General features: G+C 42.3%; 1 protein-coding gene across 2 annotated transcripts in view; it reads left to right on the top strand.

The window, feature by feature from the left end:
- Positions 1-19,365, top strand: part of LOC132207630 (utrophin-like) — a 123,349-nt gene that overhangs the window by 87,038 nt on the left and 16,946 nt on the right. For both annotated transcript variants that reach the window (XM_059643573.1, XM_059643574.1), the window contains 3 exons: positions 11,143-11,300; positions 11,573-11,739; positions 14,967-15,078. In XM_059643573.1, coding sequence (XP_059499556.1) covers positions 11,143-11,300; positions 11,573-11,739; positions 14,967-15,078 — 437 coding nt within the window. The remainder of the gene's footprint in view (positions 1-11,142; positions 11,301-11,572; positions 11,740-14,966; positions 15,079-19,365) is intronic.

Raw genomic sequence — 19,365 nt, 5'->3', positions numbered from 1 at the left:
AGTGAGAAAATTTCTTCGGTCTTTTGGAGAGATACTGTCCTTGCAGTGCAATAAAAATGACACTGAACTGATTCATTCCAGTGTTTTAGACCTGAAGATTTAAGAACAGAATTAGATCATTCAGCCCATTGAGTGGGATCTATCATTCTCAATCCCATTCTCCTTTGTCCATACTAAGCAAGAACATATCTATCTATGCCTGAAATCAACTCTGACTTGGCCTCCACAGCTTTCTACATCAATGAGTTCCACAGATTCGCAACTTTCTGACTGAATAAATTCCTCCTCATCTCCATCCTGAAGGGTGGTCCCTTTGACTCTGAGGCTGTGCCCTCAGGTCCAAGTCTCTCCGACTCGTGGAAACAACATCTCCGTGTGCACTCTATCCAGGCCTGACTGACCTTCAGTGTGACCCCCTTCGTCCTTCTAAACTCCGTCGAGTACAGACCCAGAGTTCTCAGCCACTCCTCACATGACAGTCCCTTCATCCCCAGGATTATGTTTGAGAACCTCCGCGAGACCCTGACAAAGGCCCGCACATCCTTCCTTAGATAGATGGCCAAAAACTGCTCTTAATATTCCAAATGCAATATGACCAGAGCCTTACACAGCCTCAGCAATACATCTCTGCTCTTGTATTTTTGCCGTCTTGAAATGAATGCTGACATTGCATTTGCCTTCCCAACTGCCAACTGAACCTGCATGTTAAAAGAATCCTGAACTGGGGCATCTTTGTGCTTCAGATTTCTGAAGCCTTTCCCCATTTAGAAAATAGTCTATGCCTGTAATGCCACTTCTCGAAAGACTCTCTGTGACCTCCCAACCCCCTCAACACTGCCTGCCTTTCCACCTATCGAAATGTCATCTGCAAACTTAGCAACAACCCACTATGGGCAACAATACCATCAGTTCCTTTGTCCAGATTGTTAATGTATAATGTGAATGGCTGTAGTCTGAACTCTGATGACTGCGGAACTCCTATAGTTGCTGGCTGCCATCCTGAAAAAGACCCTTTTATTGCCACTCTGTGCATTCCGCCAGTTAGCCAATTCTCTGTCCGTGGCAGTACCTACTCCCGAACACCATAAGCTCATTTTTTTAAATTTTGAAGCCTCCTGTGTGGGACCTTCTCAAAGGCTTTCTGGAAATCCAAACAGATAAAGTTCAATGGTTCTCTTTTGTTTTAACTCACTGGTTACATTCTCAAAGAATCTAACAGAGACCTTCCCTTGACAAAGTTGTGTTTTCTCAGCCCAATTTAGCATGTATTTCCAAGTATTACCATGTACTTCCAAGTACTCTCCGGCCTCATCCTTAATAATGGACTCTAAAATCTGACCTAATGACCAGCGCCAGGCTAACAGGTCTATAATTTCTTGTCTTTTGCCTCCCTCCATTTTAAACAGGGGCGTTATATTTGCCATTTTGTACTCCTTTGGGACCCACCCTGACTCCAGTAATTCCTGAAAGATCACCAATAACTGCATGGTTTTTTCACTTATCTCCTTCAGAACTCTGGGGGGCAGTCCATCTGGTCCATGTAATTTACCATCTTCTCGGAATTATAGAATTCCTACAGAGCGGAAAGAGGCCATTGGGTCTGCACCATCTCCGCAAAGAACATCCCACCGAGACCCAGCCCTGTACTGTTTCCCCGCAAGCTCACATTTGCCATGGCTGATCCACCTTGCCTGCACATCTTTGGACTGTGGATGGAAATCAGAGCACCTGGCGGAGACCCGTGCAGACATGGGGAGAATGTACAAATTCCACACAGACCCTTCAGCTTCTCCTTTGAGATGGCCACCACACTCACTTCTGCTTCAGACTCCCTTAAAGTTCTACTACTGGTGCCTTCCAACCTGAAGACTGATGCAAAATACTTGTTCAGTTCCTCTGCCATTTCTTTGTTCCCCAACACGACTTATTTGGCCCCTCTTGAAATTTTCTTTGGATTTTCAGGGGTGTTTTACAATAACAATATCTACTTTATTGTGTTGACAAATGGATTATTTAGATCATCACAGAAACAAAAAGCAAAATTCATCAGTACTCTCAATTAACAATCATATATATATATTAATATCACAATCAATGCATTTCCATCAGGTAAGCACGTAGCTGGAACTTTCTAACCTGGCAGTTTTCACTTTTCATTTCTCAGATTTCACTCTCAGACAGAACAGTTGATGTTGACACACTGTTCATTAAAAATAGCATCCACTGTATTTTTCCCCATGTTGTAGCTCGTGGGCTTGTGTCACCTTAACCCATAGAGTCCATGTTCATTTTCAAGCAAGTTATTACTTTCGTGATTTCAGGTGTTACATTCAGAAGGGTACCATGCTGCAATTCGAGCCTGCAGTTTCCAGAGTCATCCCAATGTGGAAGATTTTGAAAAGTATCTAAGTTTCCCTAATTTACTTGTCTTTTAGATCCAAACTGATGAAGACCACGGTCCAGATTTCTGTTCTTAACAAGAATGCCTATTTATTACAACTGCGTAGATTCTAGCTACAGTCAGATATTTACAAACATTGGACACATATCTGTACAAATTAAAACTGTAAGCCCCCTGTTAACTCATCTTCCTGCAGACAAACATCGAGGGGAGAGGGATAAAACATGGATATTATAGGTGTAAAAAAAAGGCTAAGTAAGCTGTTCAGTGGTCCCTGTTCACAGGATTTGCAAAGATGATCTTGAGGATATAAAACAAATGAATAAATATCCCGGAGTGACTTATTATCTATAAAAACATGTGTTGATGATATGGCATTGCTATGATCATAAAATAGAACGTTGTCCAATTTCCTATGAGCATTACCGTAGTTTTCATTTGTATTCTCCATGTCGGGAACATACTTAATTAGTACTTTACTGATTAAGTGACCTTTGCTCATCTACAGTGTTCAGTTGCAAACAGCCAATAGTTTATTATTCTAATTTCGTAACTTTGGTTTGGAATTTTGTCATAGGAAATGTATTTCACCTACATTACCCTGTGTAATTGTAGCCAATCCTCCATTGGCAAAGAAACACAACTACAGAAGTTAATAAAAGAAAGAAGTGCATTTATGTAGCTCATTTTATGGTCTCAGGCATAAAAAGTACTTTATAGGCAGCTGAACTACCTTTGAAATGTCGTCACTGATGTAGCATAAGAAAACCTGTTGTATTTAAAATAGTCAGAAGTAAAGAAATATGAAATAATAAAGAAAGAAGAAATAGTAAAATAGATATGAAATTATGAATGTAAAGAAATATAAAATCTTCAGCCCTTTGCGAGTGGAGACGTAGAATCAGGAGATGCAGAGTCAGTATGGAGCCTACCAGGGAGGAGGCAATTCTGGATCTGGTGTTGTGCAACGAACCGGATTTGATCAGGGACCTCAAAGTAAAGAAGCCATTAGAGGTAGTGACAATAATATGATAAGTTTTAATCAGCAATTTGAGAGGGAGAAGGGAGAATTGGAAGTGTCAGCATTGTAGTTGAAGAAAGGGAACTATGGAGCGATGAGGGAGGAGCTGGCCAAAGTTCAATGGTTCAATACCGTAGCAGGGATGGCAGTGGAACAACAATGGCAGGTATTTCTGGATATAATGCAAAAGGTGCGGGATCAGTTCATTCCAAAGAAAGATCCTAAGGGGAGGCAGGGGCGGCCGTGGCTGACGAGGGAAGTTAAGGACTCTCTAAAGATAAAAGAGAAGTATAACATAGCAAAGATGAGCGGGATGCCGGAGGACTGGGAAGCTTTTAAAGAGCAACAGAAGATCACTAAAAAGGCAATACGCGGAGAAAAAAATGAGGTATGAAGGAAAACTGACCAAAAATATGAAGGAGGATAGTAAGGATAACAAAGTGTGGAGCTGGATGAACACAGCAGGCCAAGCAGCATCTCAGGAGCACAAAAGCTGACGTTTCAGGCCTGGGTGAAGGGTCTAGGCCCGAAACGTCAGCTTTTGTGCTCCTGAGATGCTGCTTGGCCTGCCGTGTTCATCCAGCTCCACATTTTGTTATCTTGGATTCTCCAGCATCTGCAGTTCCAATTATCAAGGAGGATAGTAAAAGGTGTGTTGAAAAAAAAAATGGTTAAGACTAGAATTGGGCCCTTGAAGACAGAAACAAGTGAATTTATTATGGGGATCAAGGAAATGGCAGAAGAGTTGAGTAGGTACTTTGGAACTGTCTTCACTTGGGAAGACACAAGCAATCCCCCAGATATAATAATGGCTGAAGGACCTAGGGTAATGGATGAATTGAAGGGTATTTATGTGAGGCAAGAAATGGTGTTGGATAGACTGTTGGGTCTGGAGGCTGATAAGTCCCTGGGACCTGATGGTCTGCATCCCAGGGTACTTAAGGAGGTGGCTCTGGAAATCGTGAACGCATTGGTAATCATTTTCCAATGTTCTCTAGATTCAGGATCAGTTCCTGCGGATTGGAGGGTGGCTGATGTTGTCCCACTTTTCAAGAAAGGAGGGAGAGAGAAAACAGGAAATTATAGATCGGTTAGCCGGACGTCAGTGGTGGGAACAATGCTGGAGTGAATTATAAAAGATGAAATTACAACTCATTTGGATAGCCGTAACAGGATAGGTCAGAGTCAGCAGGAATTACGAAGGGGAAATTGTGCCTGACTGATCTTCTGGAATTTTTTGAGGATATAACTGTGAAGATGGACAAGGGAGAGCCAGTGGATGGGGTGGACCAGGACTTTCAGAAAGCCTTTGATAAAGCCCCACAGAGGAGATTAGTGAGCAAAATTAGGGCACATGGTATTTGGGGCAAAATACTGACTTGGATTGAAAACTGGCTATCTGACAGGAAGCAGAGAGTAGTGATAAACGGGTCCCTTTCGGAATGGCAGGCGGTGGCCAGTGGGCTACCACAAGGTTCAGTGCTGGGACCGCAGCTGTTTACAATATACATTAATGATACAGATGAAGGCACTAAAAGTAATATTAGCAAATTTGCCAATGACACAAAGCTGGGTGGCAGTGTGAAATGTGAGGAGGATGTTATGAGAATACAGGGTGACTTGGACAGGCTAGCGGAGTGGACGGATGCATGGCGGACGCTGTTTCATGTGGATAAATGTGTGGTTATCCATTTTGGTGACAAGAACAGGAAGGCAGATTACTATCTAAATGGAGTCAGGTTAGGTCAAGGGGGAAGTACAACAAGATCTAGGTGTTCTTGTCCATAAGTCAATGAAAGCGAGCATGCAGGTACAGCAGGCAGTGAAGAAAGCTAATGGCATGCTGGCCTTCATAACAAGAGGAATTGAGTATAGGAGCAAAGAGGTCCTTCTGCAGCTGTACAGGGACCTGGCTTAGAAGGATGAGAGGGTGTCTGATTGAGACGTATAAGATTGTTAAAGGATTGGATACTCTGGAGGTAGGAAGCATGTTTCCGCTGATGTGTGAGTCCAAAACCAGAGGACACAGTTTAAAAATAAGGGGTAGGGCATTTAGAACAGAGTTGAGGGAAAACTTCTTCACCCAGAGAGCAGTGGATGTATGGAATGCTCTGCCCCAGAAGGCAGTGGAGGCCAAGTCTCTGGATAGTTTCAAGAAAGAGATGGATAGAGCTCTTAAAGACAGTGGAATCGAGGGTTATGGGGATAAGGCAGGGACAGGATACTGATTGTGGATGATCAACCATGATTATAATGAATGGTGGTGCTGGCTCGAAGGGCCGAATGGCCTACTTCTGCACCTGTTGTCTATTGTAAAAGTTAATTGTATAAGAATGATTAAGACGGTCCCATATTTCTGGTGTTGGCAGCTTGTTCAGATAGGGAAAGCAAGGTTGATCTTGATTCTGCTCCTGTTTGTTACACAGAAGCCTCTTCGAGCAACAATTCTTGCATGTTGATGGGACGTTGAAACGCAGGTAGATTATCATGATCACTTGTTGAAAATGGATAGCAGCTAGTAGTTCTCTTTCCTCTCAACCAGTGACCAGTAGGCAATGGTCAAACAACACCTAACCCAGAGGTCACAAGCTCCCCTGAGACATGATGTCAGTTGAGTCTCATGAATAACTACCTGCAGATGAGTTATCTGTAGATAAAGCATGGTATTAAATCTCACATATACTGCTCTCTACCATTTTAATCAAAGTGTTTATCACTCGTTGCATCGAAACAGATCACACAAACTGAAATGGCATCTGCACAAATACCAACATACAAGTTCCATATAGTGGCATTTTGTTTAAAGTTGTATTTATAAAATGATCGGGTGAAGTATTAATCTTCACAAATCATATTAAGATGCTACAGAAATCTATGGAAGTGAGAAATTTGTTTTTTGATTCAATACATGTGTGACAAATGACAATTCAAAGAGATCTTTGTTTCAGCTGGAGTGGGTTGCGGAGTCGGCCTCATTCGGGGCATTTAAGTGACTATTAGACAGGCATATGGATGGTCATATAAGATAGGGGTGGAGTTAGATAGACCTGAGGTTTAGGGTAAAAGTTCGGCACAACATTGTGGGCTGAAGGGCCTGTACTGTTCGATGTTCTATGTACCTTACGCTGTATTCAAATAAGTAAAGTCAGTCAGTGACGTTCTGCAACTTCCTTTTCCAGAAGTATGAGTGGAAGAATCAGAGTGCTTTCTTTGAAAATTGGCTTGACGTGACTCTACAAGGGTCATCTGGAGGAAAAATACAAGTGTCAGTACTAAATCTATCATTGCTGATACACATGTAAACTGTAGATTTAACTGTATGTAAACTTTGTTCAACAAACTAGCACACTCAATAAACTGACAAAAATTATACACCAGATGTTTACTGTATTCTCATCATCTTGTGATGTATGGTGAGGATGCAAGTGAAAAGGCACTCTGCCAGTAAGTTTTAATTGAGGCAAAGTTGCCTCATTACTGAAGTCATGTATGCTGTAAATGAGGGAGAACAGTGATGTGTATATCCCAGATAATAAAATGTGAGGCTGGATGAACACAGCAGGCCCAGCAGCATCTCAGGAGCACAAAAACTGACGTTTCGGGCCTAGACCCTTCATCTGATGAAGGGTCTAGGCCCGAAACGTCAGCTTTTGTTCTCCTGAGATGCTGCTGGGCCTGCTGTGTTCATCCAGCCTCAGATTTTATTATCTTGGATTCTCCAGCATCTGCAGTTCCCATTATCACTGATACAATGTGTATATCCCATGCGTTATGTACCTATTATTGAGTGTGTGTTTTTTGCGTGTGTGGACCTATTGATCAACTGGAATTTTTGATTATTCAGCTCATTCCTGGTACCGCAGGTGCTGTTTAACAAAAGGTTTGCTGTATTGGTATATTTCTGTATTTAGTCACTGCCACATGAGTGTTAAGTCATAACTTGGTCTGTGCAGAATGTGCACAGTGCATTCCTGCAAGATAAATGATGCGCTACATATGTATGATGCTATTGTTTCTCAAAGGCACTAACCTTAGCGGCTGTTTTTGTGACCAATAATGTTTTCATCATTCGCACTGGGAAAAAGATTTGGAAGTGCTGTATGACTCTACTGCTCACTTGCAGAAGTGATAACACTGAATGTGAGGTAATGTTTTTGCCCATTTGTTGTTCTGTTGGTCAGCAATGTATCTCACAAACTAATGGGCATATTTCATTGAAAGCTGGTACGTACGGGTATGGTCCAAGGAAGAACTGATTAGTTTTTGACAGATCCAGATTTATTTCTCTATTTTTTAAAGCAACAGTTAAAATTGGTCGGATAGGCAAATGATCATCTTTCTGGAATATTATTGATTGATTTAGAATGTTGTGGATTGTGTCAGCCCTGATAGTAGAATTTGTCATAACTATCAAAACATGAGCAGATTTTTGAGAGCAGATTATCAAATTGGCCTGAAGCTTTCTCAGTGAGATGGAAGCTTTTAAGAAAAGGATTTATTTTATCGGCCTTGCATTTACAAAGAATCAGTCAAGTGGAGAAATGCCTCAAAGAAAAGCTGTGTAATTATAGTCTCATGGATGTTTTTTGCACAGGAGGAGGCCATGCGGTCCGTAGTTCCTGCACTGCTCAACAAAGATCTGTCTGCATCGAACTCACTTTGGCTCATAGCCCTGGAGCCTACGGCAACACAAGTGAATATCTAAATACTTAAATATTCAGACACTTTCTGAATCAGCCACACTTTCAGTCAGTGAGCTCAGGACTCCCACCACACTGGGAAAATAGGTTCTCCTCAACTCCCCTCTTAGCTTTCTACCTGTGAACTTCAATCTATGCCCCCTGTGTATTGACATGTCTACGAATGGAAAAAGCAGCTTCCAGTTATCCTTTCTATGCCCTTCAAAATCTTAAACATCTTTACCAGTTCCCCTTGTCTGCTTCAATCTTGGCATCGGTCAGATGGGCAGGTCAGTGGCAGATTGATTTTGCCTGAAGAAGGATTAAGATAAGAGAGTACTTAATGTGGCAAAGCCTGTCGTGCCCGATGGAGGTCAGCAACGGCAGTCAGCAGTGAAGTCCACCGGCAAGGATGGGCGGGCCTTAGCCCAGCGCAGGGGAATACGAACCGTCATGGGGGAAGCCTCGGTCAGAGTGTCTGAAAACTCGTGGCTTAAGAAAGGACTGTAATGTTTGACTTTTTAAACTTTTGTTTTTATTTTTCTACTGTTATACTAAGAAGACTGTAGTGCTGAACTTTTTAACGTATTCAATTATTTTTATAACATAGAGCATGGAACGGTACAGCTCAGTACAGGCCCTTCAGCCCACGATGTTGTCCCGAACTATTACCCTCATCCCAAGGTCTGTCTCACCTCCACCACTACCTTATACTGTCATCCATGTACTTGTCTAATGGCCGATTAAATGCCCCTAATGAGGCCGACTCCACTACCCTCTCCGGCTTTGCGTTCCACTCCCCTGCGACTGAGTAAAGAAGGATGGATAAATTTTCTACATTTGCAACTGAAATTTCGTACCGAGGTACTTTGTACCTGAGATGGCACCGTCTGAGGTGGCATTGCACTCCTGTACCCTGTATTGAATATGTGTGATAATAAAACCTAAGTCTAAATCTAATGCATAGCAGGACACTGGGAAGCTGAGAGGAGAAAAGGGATCCTAGGGTGCTAGTTCATAAATTCCTGAAGGGGTCAGGTCAGGCTAGTAAGGGTTGTTACAAAGACATATGGGACATCTCCCTTTATCAGATGGTAAGAGTGGGGAGGTCACTTTGTGCTGTTTAAAAGTTTGGTTAGGCCACAGCTGGAGTTGTGTGTGGCATTTTGGTCACCACCCATCAGGAAGGATGTGATTGCACTGGAGGGAATGAAAAGGATGTTGCATATGTTGGAGCATTTTAGCTGTGAAGAAAGGCTGGAAAAATTCAGATTATTTTCTGTGAAGCAGAGAAGTTTTCGGGGTTGAGTGGAGGTCCTGATAGAGGCATTTAAGATTATGAGAGGTAAAGATAGGTTGAGTAGAAAGCATTGTTCCCCTTAGTTAAATCATCAATAACGGTAGGGCATAATGTTAAAGAGAAACACGGGAAATTTAGCGGAGGTTTGAGGAAAATCGTTTTCATCCAGAGTGTGGCAAAGGTCTGGAATGCATTGCCTGGGAGGGAAGTTGAAACAGGAAACCTCACACCCTTTGAAAAGTACTTGGATGAGCACTTGTAATGGCATAATATTTTTGAGAATGGTCTAGTGTGTAAAAATGGGACTAGTATATGTCGCAGTGTGTTTTTAGAGGTACAGCCTTAGTGGGCCGTAGGACCTCTTCTGTACTCTATGATTCCATGAGAACCCCCAGCCCAGGCAGCATCTTGGTTTTTTCAGTAATGTCCAGGATCACACCCTTCATAGTGTGATCCCTTGCCTTGTTAGCCCTCCCGAGTTCGTCAGCTCACACTTTTCCTGGTTGAGTTCCAATTGCTGTGTCCAGCTGACCAGTGTGCTGATCTCCTCCTGAAGTTTATTCTTTCTGTCTGTCAACCAATTTTGGGTCCAGTGTACCACTTTGCCTTGATCCCATGGCTGTTATTTACATGACCATTCCGTCGATATCCTCCTCACTAAATTAGTCATTCGCTAGCAACACGGTCATACACACTGTGTTTAAGCCAAAATGATGAATCTCGTTGACAAATTTCAAGGGTCCTTGTGGCAAGCCCTGCACAACCCCACTCAAAGCAAACATCCTGTCAAATAGATATCCCTCTACCATCAATCACCCTGTGCTCTCTGCCTCAGCCAGTTTTGGCTCCAGCGTGCCTCTTTGCCTTTGATCCCGTTGACTGTTGCTTTCTTGATCAGTCTGCCAAGGGGGGCTTTACTAAGTCCACATCGAATGCATAAGCTCATCAACACTCCAACATCTCCTCAAAAAAGGATCAAATTTCTGAAACGTGACCTCACCTTAACAAATCCATACTGACTATCCCTGATTAGTTCATGCAAGTACATTCTACCCCTAAGAATGCCTCTTTATAGCTTCTCCAGTGCTGACATTATTCTGACTGGCCTTTAATTTCCTGGTCTGTTCCTCTCTCCATTTGTTCATCGTAGGACAATGTTCATCGTCCTTCATGACTTCACGTGTGATTGACAAGGGTTTGAAAATTGCTGACAGGGGCCCAAATATCTCCTCCCTCACTTCCCTTGCTCGCTGGTATACATTTCAGTTCGGCCTGTAGATGTATCCACTTTTAAATTTGCTGAACCAGCTGCATCTTCCGATGTCTAAACTTCTGATGTTCCTAGGTCCTCTGCCCTGATATCAATACTTGCAGTGTCCTTTTCCATTGTAAAGATTGACACAAAGTATTCATTGAGGACGGTGCCCATGTTTTCCAGGTCCACACAAAGATTATCTCTGTGAAAAGAACGAGGAGATATTAGAGAGGTTTGAGATTTACAATCAAGAAAGAAATGACTTCCTTGGAGAATCATACAACATACATTGTCCATTGGTGCCAAGAAACAGAAGTTTTTGTTTCCACAGTTGTTTGCAAATAGCCAATCAAGATCATAAAATAATGTTTTAAGATAATTTACAAAGCAAGGCAATTGAGGAAGATATATTGGATGTATTGAACTCTTAACTACCTCCCTTAAGTTTCGGAATATCAAGCTTTTACTTATGGATAACTTTTGCAGACCTCTTCAAACAAGGAGCTGAACCCACAGAATTATGTGACCAACAAAGCCTGAGCCTTTTGCTTCACAATGCAGTCCAGATCCCTCGGCAGCTGGGTGAGGTACCTTCATTTGGAGGCAGCAACATTGAACCAAGTGTCCGCAGTTGCTTCCAACATGTAAGTGTGCTCTGCGCCACTTCAGAAGGTCAAGCGGGTCTACTTGCCAGTATGAATTTTGTGCTCATTTTCGGTTTGAATTAGTTCCAGAGGCCAACATGTACCACCACTAATCCAAGGCTATCATGTTTATAAATAGTCAATGTTTTTAATCATTAATTTAATAAAAACAATGTCAGAAACCCCAATGATAGTGTATTAGATATGTCTGAGGATAGCGGATGTAAACTTGACATAATTAATCATGCAGCTGATCTTTTATTTTCTTCTAGGGCCAGAACAAACCAGAGATTGATGTTAAACACTTTGTAGAGTGGATGAGATTGGAGCCTCAGTCCATGGTGTGGCTGCCTGTTCGACACCGTGTGGCAGCTGCTGAAACTGCAAAACATCAGGCTAAGTGTAACATCTGCAAAGAGTACCCACTCGTAGGTTTCAGGTGAGATGTGCAAACCAGCAGAAAGTTAGAGGGAGTTAGTTTTTAAAGAAAGCTTTTACTTTAGATGTTCTATTAGAAACTCCATCAGTCAACAACACAACTGAGATCATCACAAAACCCGAACAAATTCATGGACCAGAGAAGTAATTAGGACAAATTAAGTATCAACTTCTTTACCTTAATTTTTTGTGAGAGGTGAGTGCTGCATGCTTTTGGTATTTTGTTCGCAGTTGCATTGATCACAGACACTGTGGCTCAGAACGGATTGTGACTCGACTTCCGGTTGGTTCTGTAATTTGCAATTATTGGGAATTTACAGAAAGGCCTTTTTATTAGTCCTGTAATCAGTGTGTGTGCATCCTATGAAAGTGATTGCTGTGTTGTTGCTAAATGATCGATAAAACTTCTTGTCCACAACTAGTAAATTAAATTGCAGATTTGGACAGGATTTCTAAGGGGTAAATTGAACCTTTTTGGTTAACTATTCTCCTACATTTCTAAGATTGGCCATCTTGGAGAAGGTGCGTGTTACTGCCATTGATCTGATCAAACAACTCTCTGTCTGAGAAGAACTGGAGTGAGAGCCCAACTGTGGATGAAACTATGACTGCCGTAACTAAATCAAGAGCAACAACGACCCGGAGTCAATTGAATTCCATCTGAAGCTTGAGGAATGGTGGCCTAACTCTGAAGGCCAAGATCTGTTAGCTTTTCATGGACTATGAGGAACAGGGCAGGATTTCACAGAATCTTTAAGATGCCATATCTTGCACAAAACTGAAGGAGAAATGTCAGATTGCTCAAAGAACCATGAGATCACCAGCCTTTGCATTGCTGGGAAGATTCTGGCAAGGTTACTTCTGAATAGGTTTATACCACCATGGCAAATGAAAACCTTCCGTGCGAAGGGAACTTTGTGAAAATGTTGGAGAGAGACAGAGCAGGACCAATTTACAATAACGATTCCAGGGTTGAGATATCTCATTATGAAAATTGATTAGAGGAATTGGGACAGCTTTCCTCGAAGATGCTGAGACTTAGAAGAGATTATTTTGAATCTTGCAAAATCATTTGAGGTCTGGTCAGAGTAGACGAGGGGAAGACTTTGCTACTTGTGACAGAATTGAGAATAAGATGCAGAGGTTTGAAGTGATTGACTAAAGAAGTAACTGCAGTGTAAGAAATAGCTTTATCACAGTCTATAGAATGCATTACCAAGAGGAGGCAGTTTCAGTAAAAGATGCAAGAAAGCACTAGTTGATTAATTAAAGAGAAATAATGTGCAGGTTAAGGAAAAGGCACTAATTTGTGATATGTATTTGGAGATCTAGTTCAAACATGATGGACCAAATGGCTTCCTTTTACTGTGATTTGGACTTAAAATTACTTTAAAGTAAAGTGTAATTGGCTCTGGGACACGGCGGAAAAGGGTGAGGTAAACAGGACGTGAGTGATCGCAGACTTGACAGTTCGAGGGACAGATAGGAGATTTTGTAGCCGCAATCAGGAATCCAAACACAAAACTTGCATGAAAGAACAAAGAAGAGGAATAGATTCAGTTGCCCTGAGTGAAGACTGTGACCACACCTTCACCCGCTGTTGGAGAATCTGCCTGATATGAATGAACCAACCACCAATAGGTCCGCAACCAAAAAGCACAACTTTGCTCGCGTGTTCATCCAGTGAGAAGCACCAAGAGGAAGGCAGCCTTTTTCCTACATTTTGTAAGCTTGACCATTTGGGAAGAGAGCCCCCCTTCTCTGACATTCTGTTCTCTAAAGATCAAATGTATTGGTTCCTGATGTTGCGTGAGGCCAGTGAACTTTCACAATTCTACCACACTGTTGCTTCCAAATCTATTTCTTTCCTTACCATCTTCTCATGTTTCATCTTCTCAATCAACCGTCTGTCTGTGTTTCTTCCGAATGTTGTTCAGAAAAGTAATTCCTTTCATCCCTTTAACTTCCAAATTATGTTTGTTCCTCACGGAAACTGGTATTCTGCTTCACTTTATCTATTGCCTTGAAAATTCTGGACTCATCTGTAATTGACAGTGAGTTTCCTGTTCGCAGTGCTATTTACAAGAGGATTAACTGAACTTAACCACTTCAGTGCATAATTTAATATTGCCTTGCATATCTCCAAAAATTTTAAGAGCCTGCTGTTTGTACTTTTATGTTGGTTTTCATGGCTATTTAGTTTCTGCTCACACATTTGAGTGCTTGCTGAGTCTCAGAGTTTGGCTTCATTGACAGGAATCCTGAAGGCAATATCCTCTGTTTTGCACCATCTCATCGTATTGATGACCTACATTCTGTATGCAGTTCTATCCATTCATCTGTTGATAATTTCACACTACATTGATCAAGTCCTTCCATTTCATGAGAACATTTTCCATTCTTGCAAGGGATTTGGCTATCACTGGTGAAGTTATCATTTGTTGTCCTTCACTAATTGCCGTTGAACTGAGTGGATGGCTGGGAGGGTGGTTCAGAGCTACCTACATTGCTGTGGCTCTGCAGCCACATGTAGTGGTGTAAGGATGATCGAATACTCCCCGAAAGGACATGAGTGAATCGGATGGGTTTTTACCAACATTTGTTGATAGTTTCATGATAGTGTTGCTGGAAATAACTTTTAGTTCTGAGTATTTTTTAATGAAATGTAAATTTGACCAGCTACAGTGTTGGAACATGAACCTACATTCTCCAGAGCATTTCGCTCAATGATATTGCCACTATACCACTGTGACTCAGCCATTATTGCAGTTTATTTCTTCGCTATTTCTTCTCTTTCCCTGGAGTACTTCCCTTCTGCTGTCTGAGCTGAAAATGTGTGTCCTCCTCCTTCAGTGTTGCCTTTACAGCTTCACATGTTACAATCGCTGCTCGTCAGATTTACCTTTTCCAGGAAGATTCTGGCAAGGTTACTTCTAAATAGGTTTATGCCACCGTGGCAGATGAAAACCTTCCATACTATGGGAACGTTGCAGCGCAGAAGCAATTTAAATAATTCCAGGGATGGGATATCCCATTATGAAAATTGACTGGGGGAGTTGGGACAGTTTTCCTCGACTGACCTAGCATTTGCTTCTCCCCACACAATTTTGCCGTTTCTTCAAAATAAAAAAAATACATAATTTAACTACTTAACTTGCATTCCTTGGATGGTTAAAAATATCCAAACAAAAATGAACATTTCTCTTACTTCTTGTTCTTCCTTAATAGGTGCCGCAGCCTCAAACACTTAAATTATGACATCTGCCGAAGCTGTTTCTTTTCGGGACGCACATCCAAGGGGCACAAGTTACATTACCCAATGGTGGAGTACTGCACTTCAGTGAGTAATACATTGTTCCACTTGATAGAATTATTCCGATCTGTGGAAACTTAGGGATTTAACCATTTAAATACAATCTGCCCTCAAAGTTGAAGTAGTTTGCTAAAATGATAAAAGGCCAACAGCTTAAATCAGGCTTCAATACCAGAAATACAATGTTGTGCAGAAGCTCTTTGAGGTCAAGTTGAGGCTCACGCCCACTCTTTTCTCCAGCTTTGTCACCACCATTCTTAATCTCATCAAGAACAAGCTTCTCAGTGGCCTGGACAGGATGGATGGAAAACCTTTTCACCTCAACCAGTTAAAATCACCGAAGAAAATGACACTGACCTCGCTTATGGAGCTTCAGTATGTGGTTCACAACGTCATTTCCGCTCGCAGAAGTCTTCAAATCTCCCTTAAGGCCTTTGCAGAAGTATACTGAAGAATTAGCCTCAACCTTAAATTTGCCACCCAGGTTGATGGGGTTGTTAGGAAGGCATACCGTGTGTTAGGCTTCATTGGTAGAGGGATTGAGTTTCGGAGCCATGAGGGCATGTTGCAGCTGTACAAAACTCTGGTGCAGCCGCACTCGGAGTATTACGTACAGTTCTGGTCGCCGCATCATAGGAAGGATGTGGAAGCGTTGGAAAGGGTGCAGAGGAGATTTACCAGGATGTTGCCTGGTATGGAGGGAAGGCGTTATGAGGAAAGGCTGAGGGACTTGAGGCTGTTTTCGTTCGAGAGAAGAAGATTAAGAGGCGACTTAATAGAACCATACAAGATGATCAGAGCATGAGATAGGGTGGACAGTGAGAGTCGTTTGGCTCGGATGGCCATGTTTGACACGGTGGGGCATAGCTTTAAATTGAGGGGTGATAGATATAGGACAGAAGCCAGAGGTAGGTTCTTTACTCAGAGAGTAGTAACGGCATGGAATGCCCTGCCTGCAACAGTAGTAGACTTGCCAACTTGAAGGGCATTTAAATGGTCGTTGGATAAACATATGGATGATAATGGAATAGTGTAGTTTTGATGGGCTTCAGGTTGGTTTCACAACATCAAGGCCGAAAGGGCCTGTACTGCGCTGTTATGTTCTGTGTTCGAACCTCAAGATGACTCAAATCCTTTACCAGTCTGTCAAGTTGTGGCCCATCTTTTCATCAAAATTAATAGAGAAATCCTCCCAAATGTAGAACATTTCCCTTAGATGGGACGCTCTCTCTCTTTTAAGGCTGACATCGATACAGAGATTCTAACATTACGTCCAATCTGCGAGTGGCACCTTTGGACTCCAGAGGATGAGAATGCACAATTGTGACATCTGTGCTGATCGCAAGATCCTTGAGTTCAAGGCATGCATCGTTCAGCCTCTTCTATATGACTGTGAAACCTGGATAACATAGAGCTGCCACTTCAAGACCCTTTCAGCACAGTTTTGTCATGGATTCTCCACATCAGCTAGGAGGAAAAACCTCCTAGCATCAGCATTGATGCCATGATGATTTGAAACAAACCCCATTGGGCTGGCCATGTACTTTGGATGCCTAAGTTATGACTACCAAAGTAAATTTTTGCCAACTCAAGGAAGGCATCTGATCAAGAAGTAAAAGGAAGCATTTCAAAGACCTTGAAATGTTCCTTCAAGAAATACTACATCGAGGTCAAAGTATGGGATATCCCCATTCAGAAGAAACCAACTTGGTGAATCTCCTGTATGAAGGCACATAATTCTTCAACAGCACCAGACAAGAAGTTGAAGTGTGGGAAAGGAACTGGAGAAAGGAATGCTGGTGTTCTCAAGGCCAAGACCACTTCCATCACACTGAAAGACCTCCTAAACATGTGGTCAGATATGTGGCTCTAGTTGAGGCTAATCAACCCGCACAGAGCTCATGACCTGTGATATGGAATTTCCAAGCTGGGCAATCATACTCATCAGCCAGTGATGGCTCTTAATATTGTGCAGAATGTGATTTGATCACAAATGAGTACTGTGTGTAGCTTTGAGCATTGCCACAGAAAGACCAGGTTTTATAGAATAATCAGAATGGTGCTGCATGAGAAACTGGAATTAGGAGGAGATAGGTGATACTTAATTGTTATTTGTTTCTGGGCCATTGGCATCGCTAACTGGGCCAGCATTTACTTCCCATCCTTAGTTACCCTTGTAATTGGTGAATCAATGTAGCCCATGTGCTGTAGGTAGACTCAGTCAGTCAGGGGAGAATTTCCAGGACTTTGACCCAGTGGTAGTGAAAGAACAGCAATATATTTCCAAGTTGAGATGGTGAGTGGCTTAGACAGGGTGTTGTAGGTGGTGCTGTTCCCATATATCTGTTACGCTTGCCCTTGTAGATGAAATTTGTCATAGGTTTGGAAAGTCCTGTCTCAGGATCTTTTGCAGATTTCTCAGTGCATCTCATAGATGGTGCACACTGCTGCTATTGAGCACTGCAGGGAGGAGGCTGCTTTTTCCTGGATGGTGTCGAACTTCTTGAGTGCTTTCGCAGCTGCACCCATCTAGGCAAGTGGGGATTATTCCACCATTCTTCTGACTTGTTCCATGTAGCTGGTGGACAGGCTTGGGGAATCAGGAGGTGAGTCACTTGATGCAGTAATCGGAGCTTTGGGCCTGCTCTAGTAGCCACTGCATTTAAATAGGAAGTCCAGTTGAATTTCTGTTCAGTGGTAAAACCCGGGATTTTGATAGCGGACAATTCAGTGATGGTGACACCTTTGAATGTCAAGGGACAATTTATGGATTTTCTCTTCCTGGAGATGGTCATTACCTGGTATTTGTGCAGTATAAATGCGACTTGCCAATTACCAGCCCAAGCCGAGACATCGTTCTGGCCTTGTTGCATTTGGACATGGACAGATTCAGTATCTGAGGAGTGGTGAATGATGCTGAATATTCTGCTATCCCTGGTGAACATCCCCACTTCTGAGCTTATGATGGAGAGATGATGGGATAAATCAGCTGAAGATGGTTAGGCTTCGGACTGTACCCTCAGGACCTCCTGCAGGTGACCTCTAACAACCAAAATGCCAATCATGAGAGGCGATGACCTAATGGTATTATGACTAGACTATTAATCCAAACACTCAGGTAATGTTCTGAGGACCTGGTTCAAATTCCACCATGGCACATAATGGAATTTAAATTCAATGAAAATCTGGAATTAAGCGTCTAATGATGATCGTAAATCCATTGCCAATTGTCGGAAAACCCCATCTGATTCACTTATGTTCTTTAGGGAAGGAAACTGCGTGGCCTGCTGTGGCCTACATGGAACTCCAAATATCAGTTGGGCAATTTGGGATGGGCAATAAAAGCTGGTCTAACCAGCAATTACCTCTTTCCGATTCAAGAATGAAAAAATATCGTCCTCTGTACAGATATTATTCCAACCAGTGGTGAGTTTCTGCTGGATTCCCACCAGCTCCAGTTATGCGAGCGCTCTTTGATGCCACACTCGGTCAAATGTAGCCATCCTTAGCTCACCTCGGGAATTCAACTCTTTTGACCATGTTTGAACAAAAGCTGTAATGAAGTCAGGAGCTGATGAGGTGGCAGAATTGAGGATCTTCTACAGGGATCCGAGGGATGTGGCATATCGAGATTTCCAGAAAGAATTTGACCAGTTGCTGCATAAAAAAGTGAACCAGAAGGTTAGATCCAAGGGGATTAAGGGTAGAATATTGGTTTGAATAAAGGGCTGGCTAACTGACAGAAAGCTGAGTGTCAGGATAAATGAGTCTTTGCCTGGATGGTGAATTGTTACTGGTGGGTTGCTGCGGGGTTCAGGTCTCTGACCTGAACTATTTGTAACGTATACAAATGATATGTAAGCAGAGACAAAATGTAACATAACAGAATGCGTGGATGATTCTGAAAGAGATGGGAAAACAGCCTGTGATGTGAAATAAAACAGAGACAGCTGAATATTGACAGGCGAGGAGAATGGACCAGAATCTGGCAGGTGGTTAATGTGCATAAGCACAAGGCTTGCCTATTTTGTCCATGAAAAAAAGGGCGAATTTTTATTTAAATGGAGGGAAGGTTCAAAGTGTGTCAGTGCAGAGTTGTCTGGCTGTCTTTGTAGCTGAAAGTGGGTATGCAGGAAGAGCATAGCATAAGAAAGGCAGATGGAACTCTGGCATTTATCACCAAAGGACTGGATCATTAAAGTAACACAGTGTTTTTCCGAACACATTGGGTGTTGGTTAAGAAAGGATCAAGGCAAAAGATGGAAAATTACAGGCCGATTAGCCTAACCTCAGTAGTTGGTAAAATTCTAGAAT

The sequence above is a fragment of the Stegostoma tigrinum genome, unplaced genomic scaffold, assembly GCF_030684315.1.
Source record: "Stegostoma tigrinum isolate sSteTig4 unplaced genomic scaffold, sSteTig4.hap1 scaffold_115, whole genome shotgun sequence".
Classification (NCBI taxonomy): domain Eukaryota; kingdom Metazoa; phylum Chordata; class Chondrichthyes; order Orectolobiformes; family Stegostomatidae; genus Stegostoma; species Stegostoma tigrinum.
This window is presented reverse-complemented; position numbering and strand designations above follow the sequence as displayed.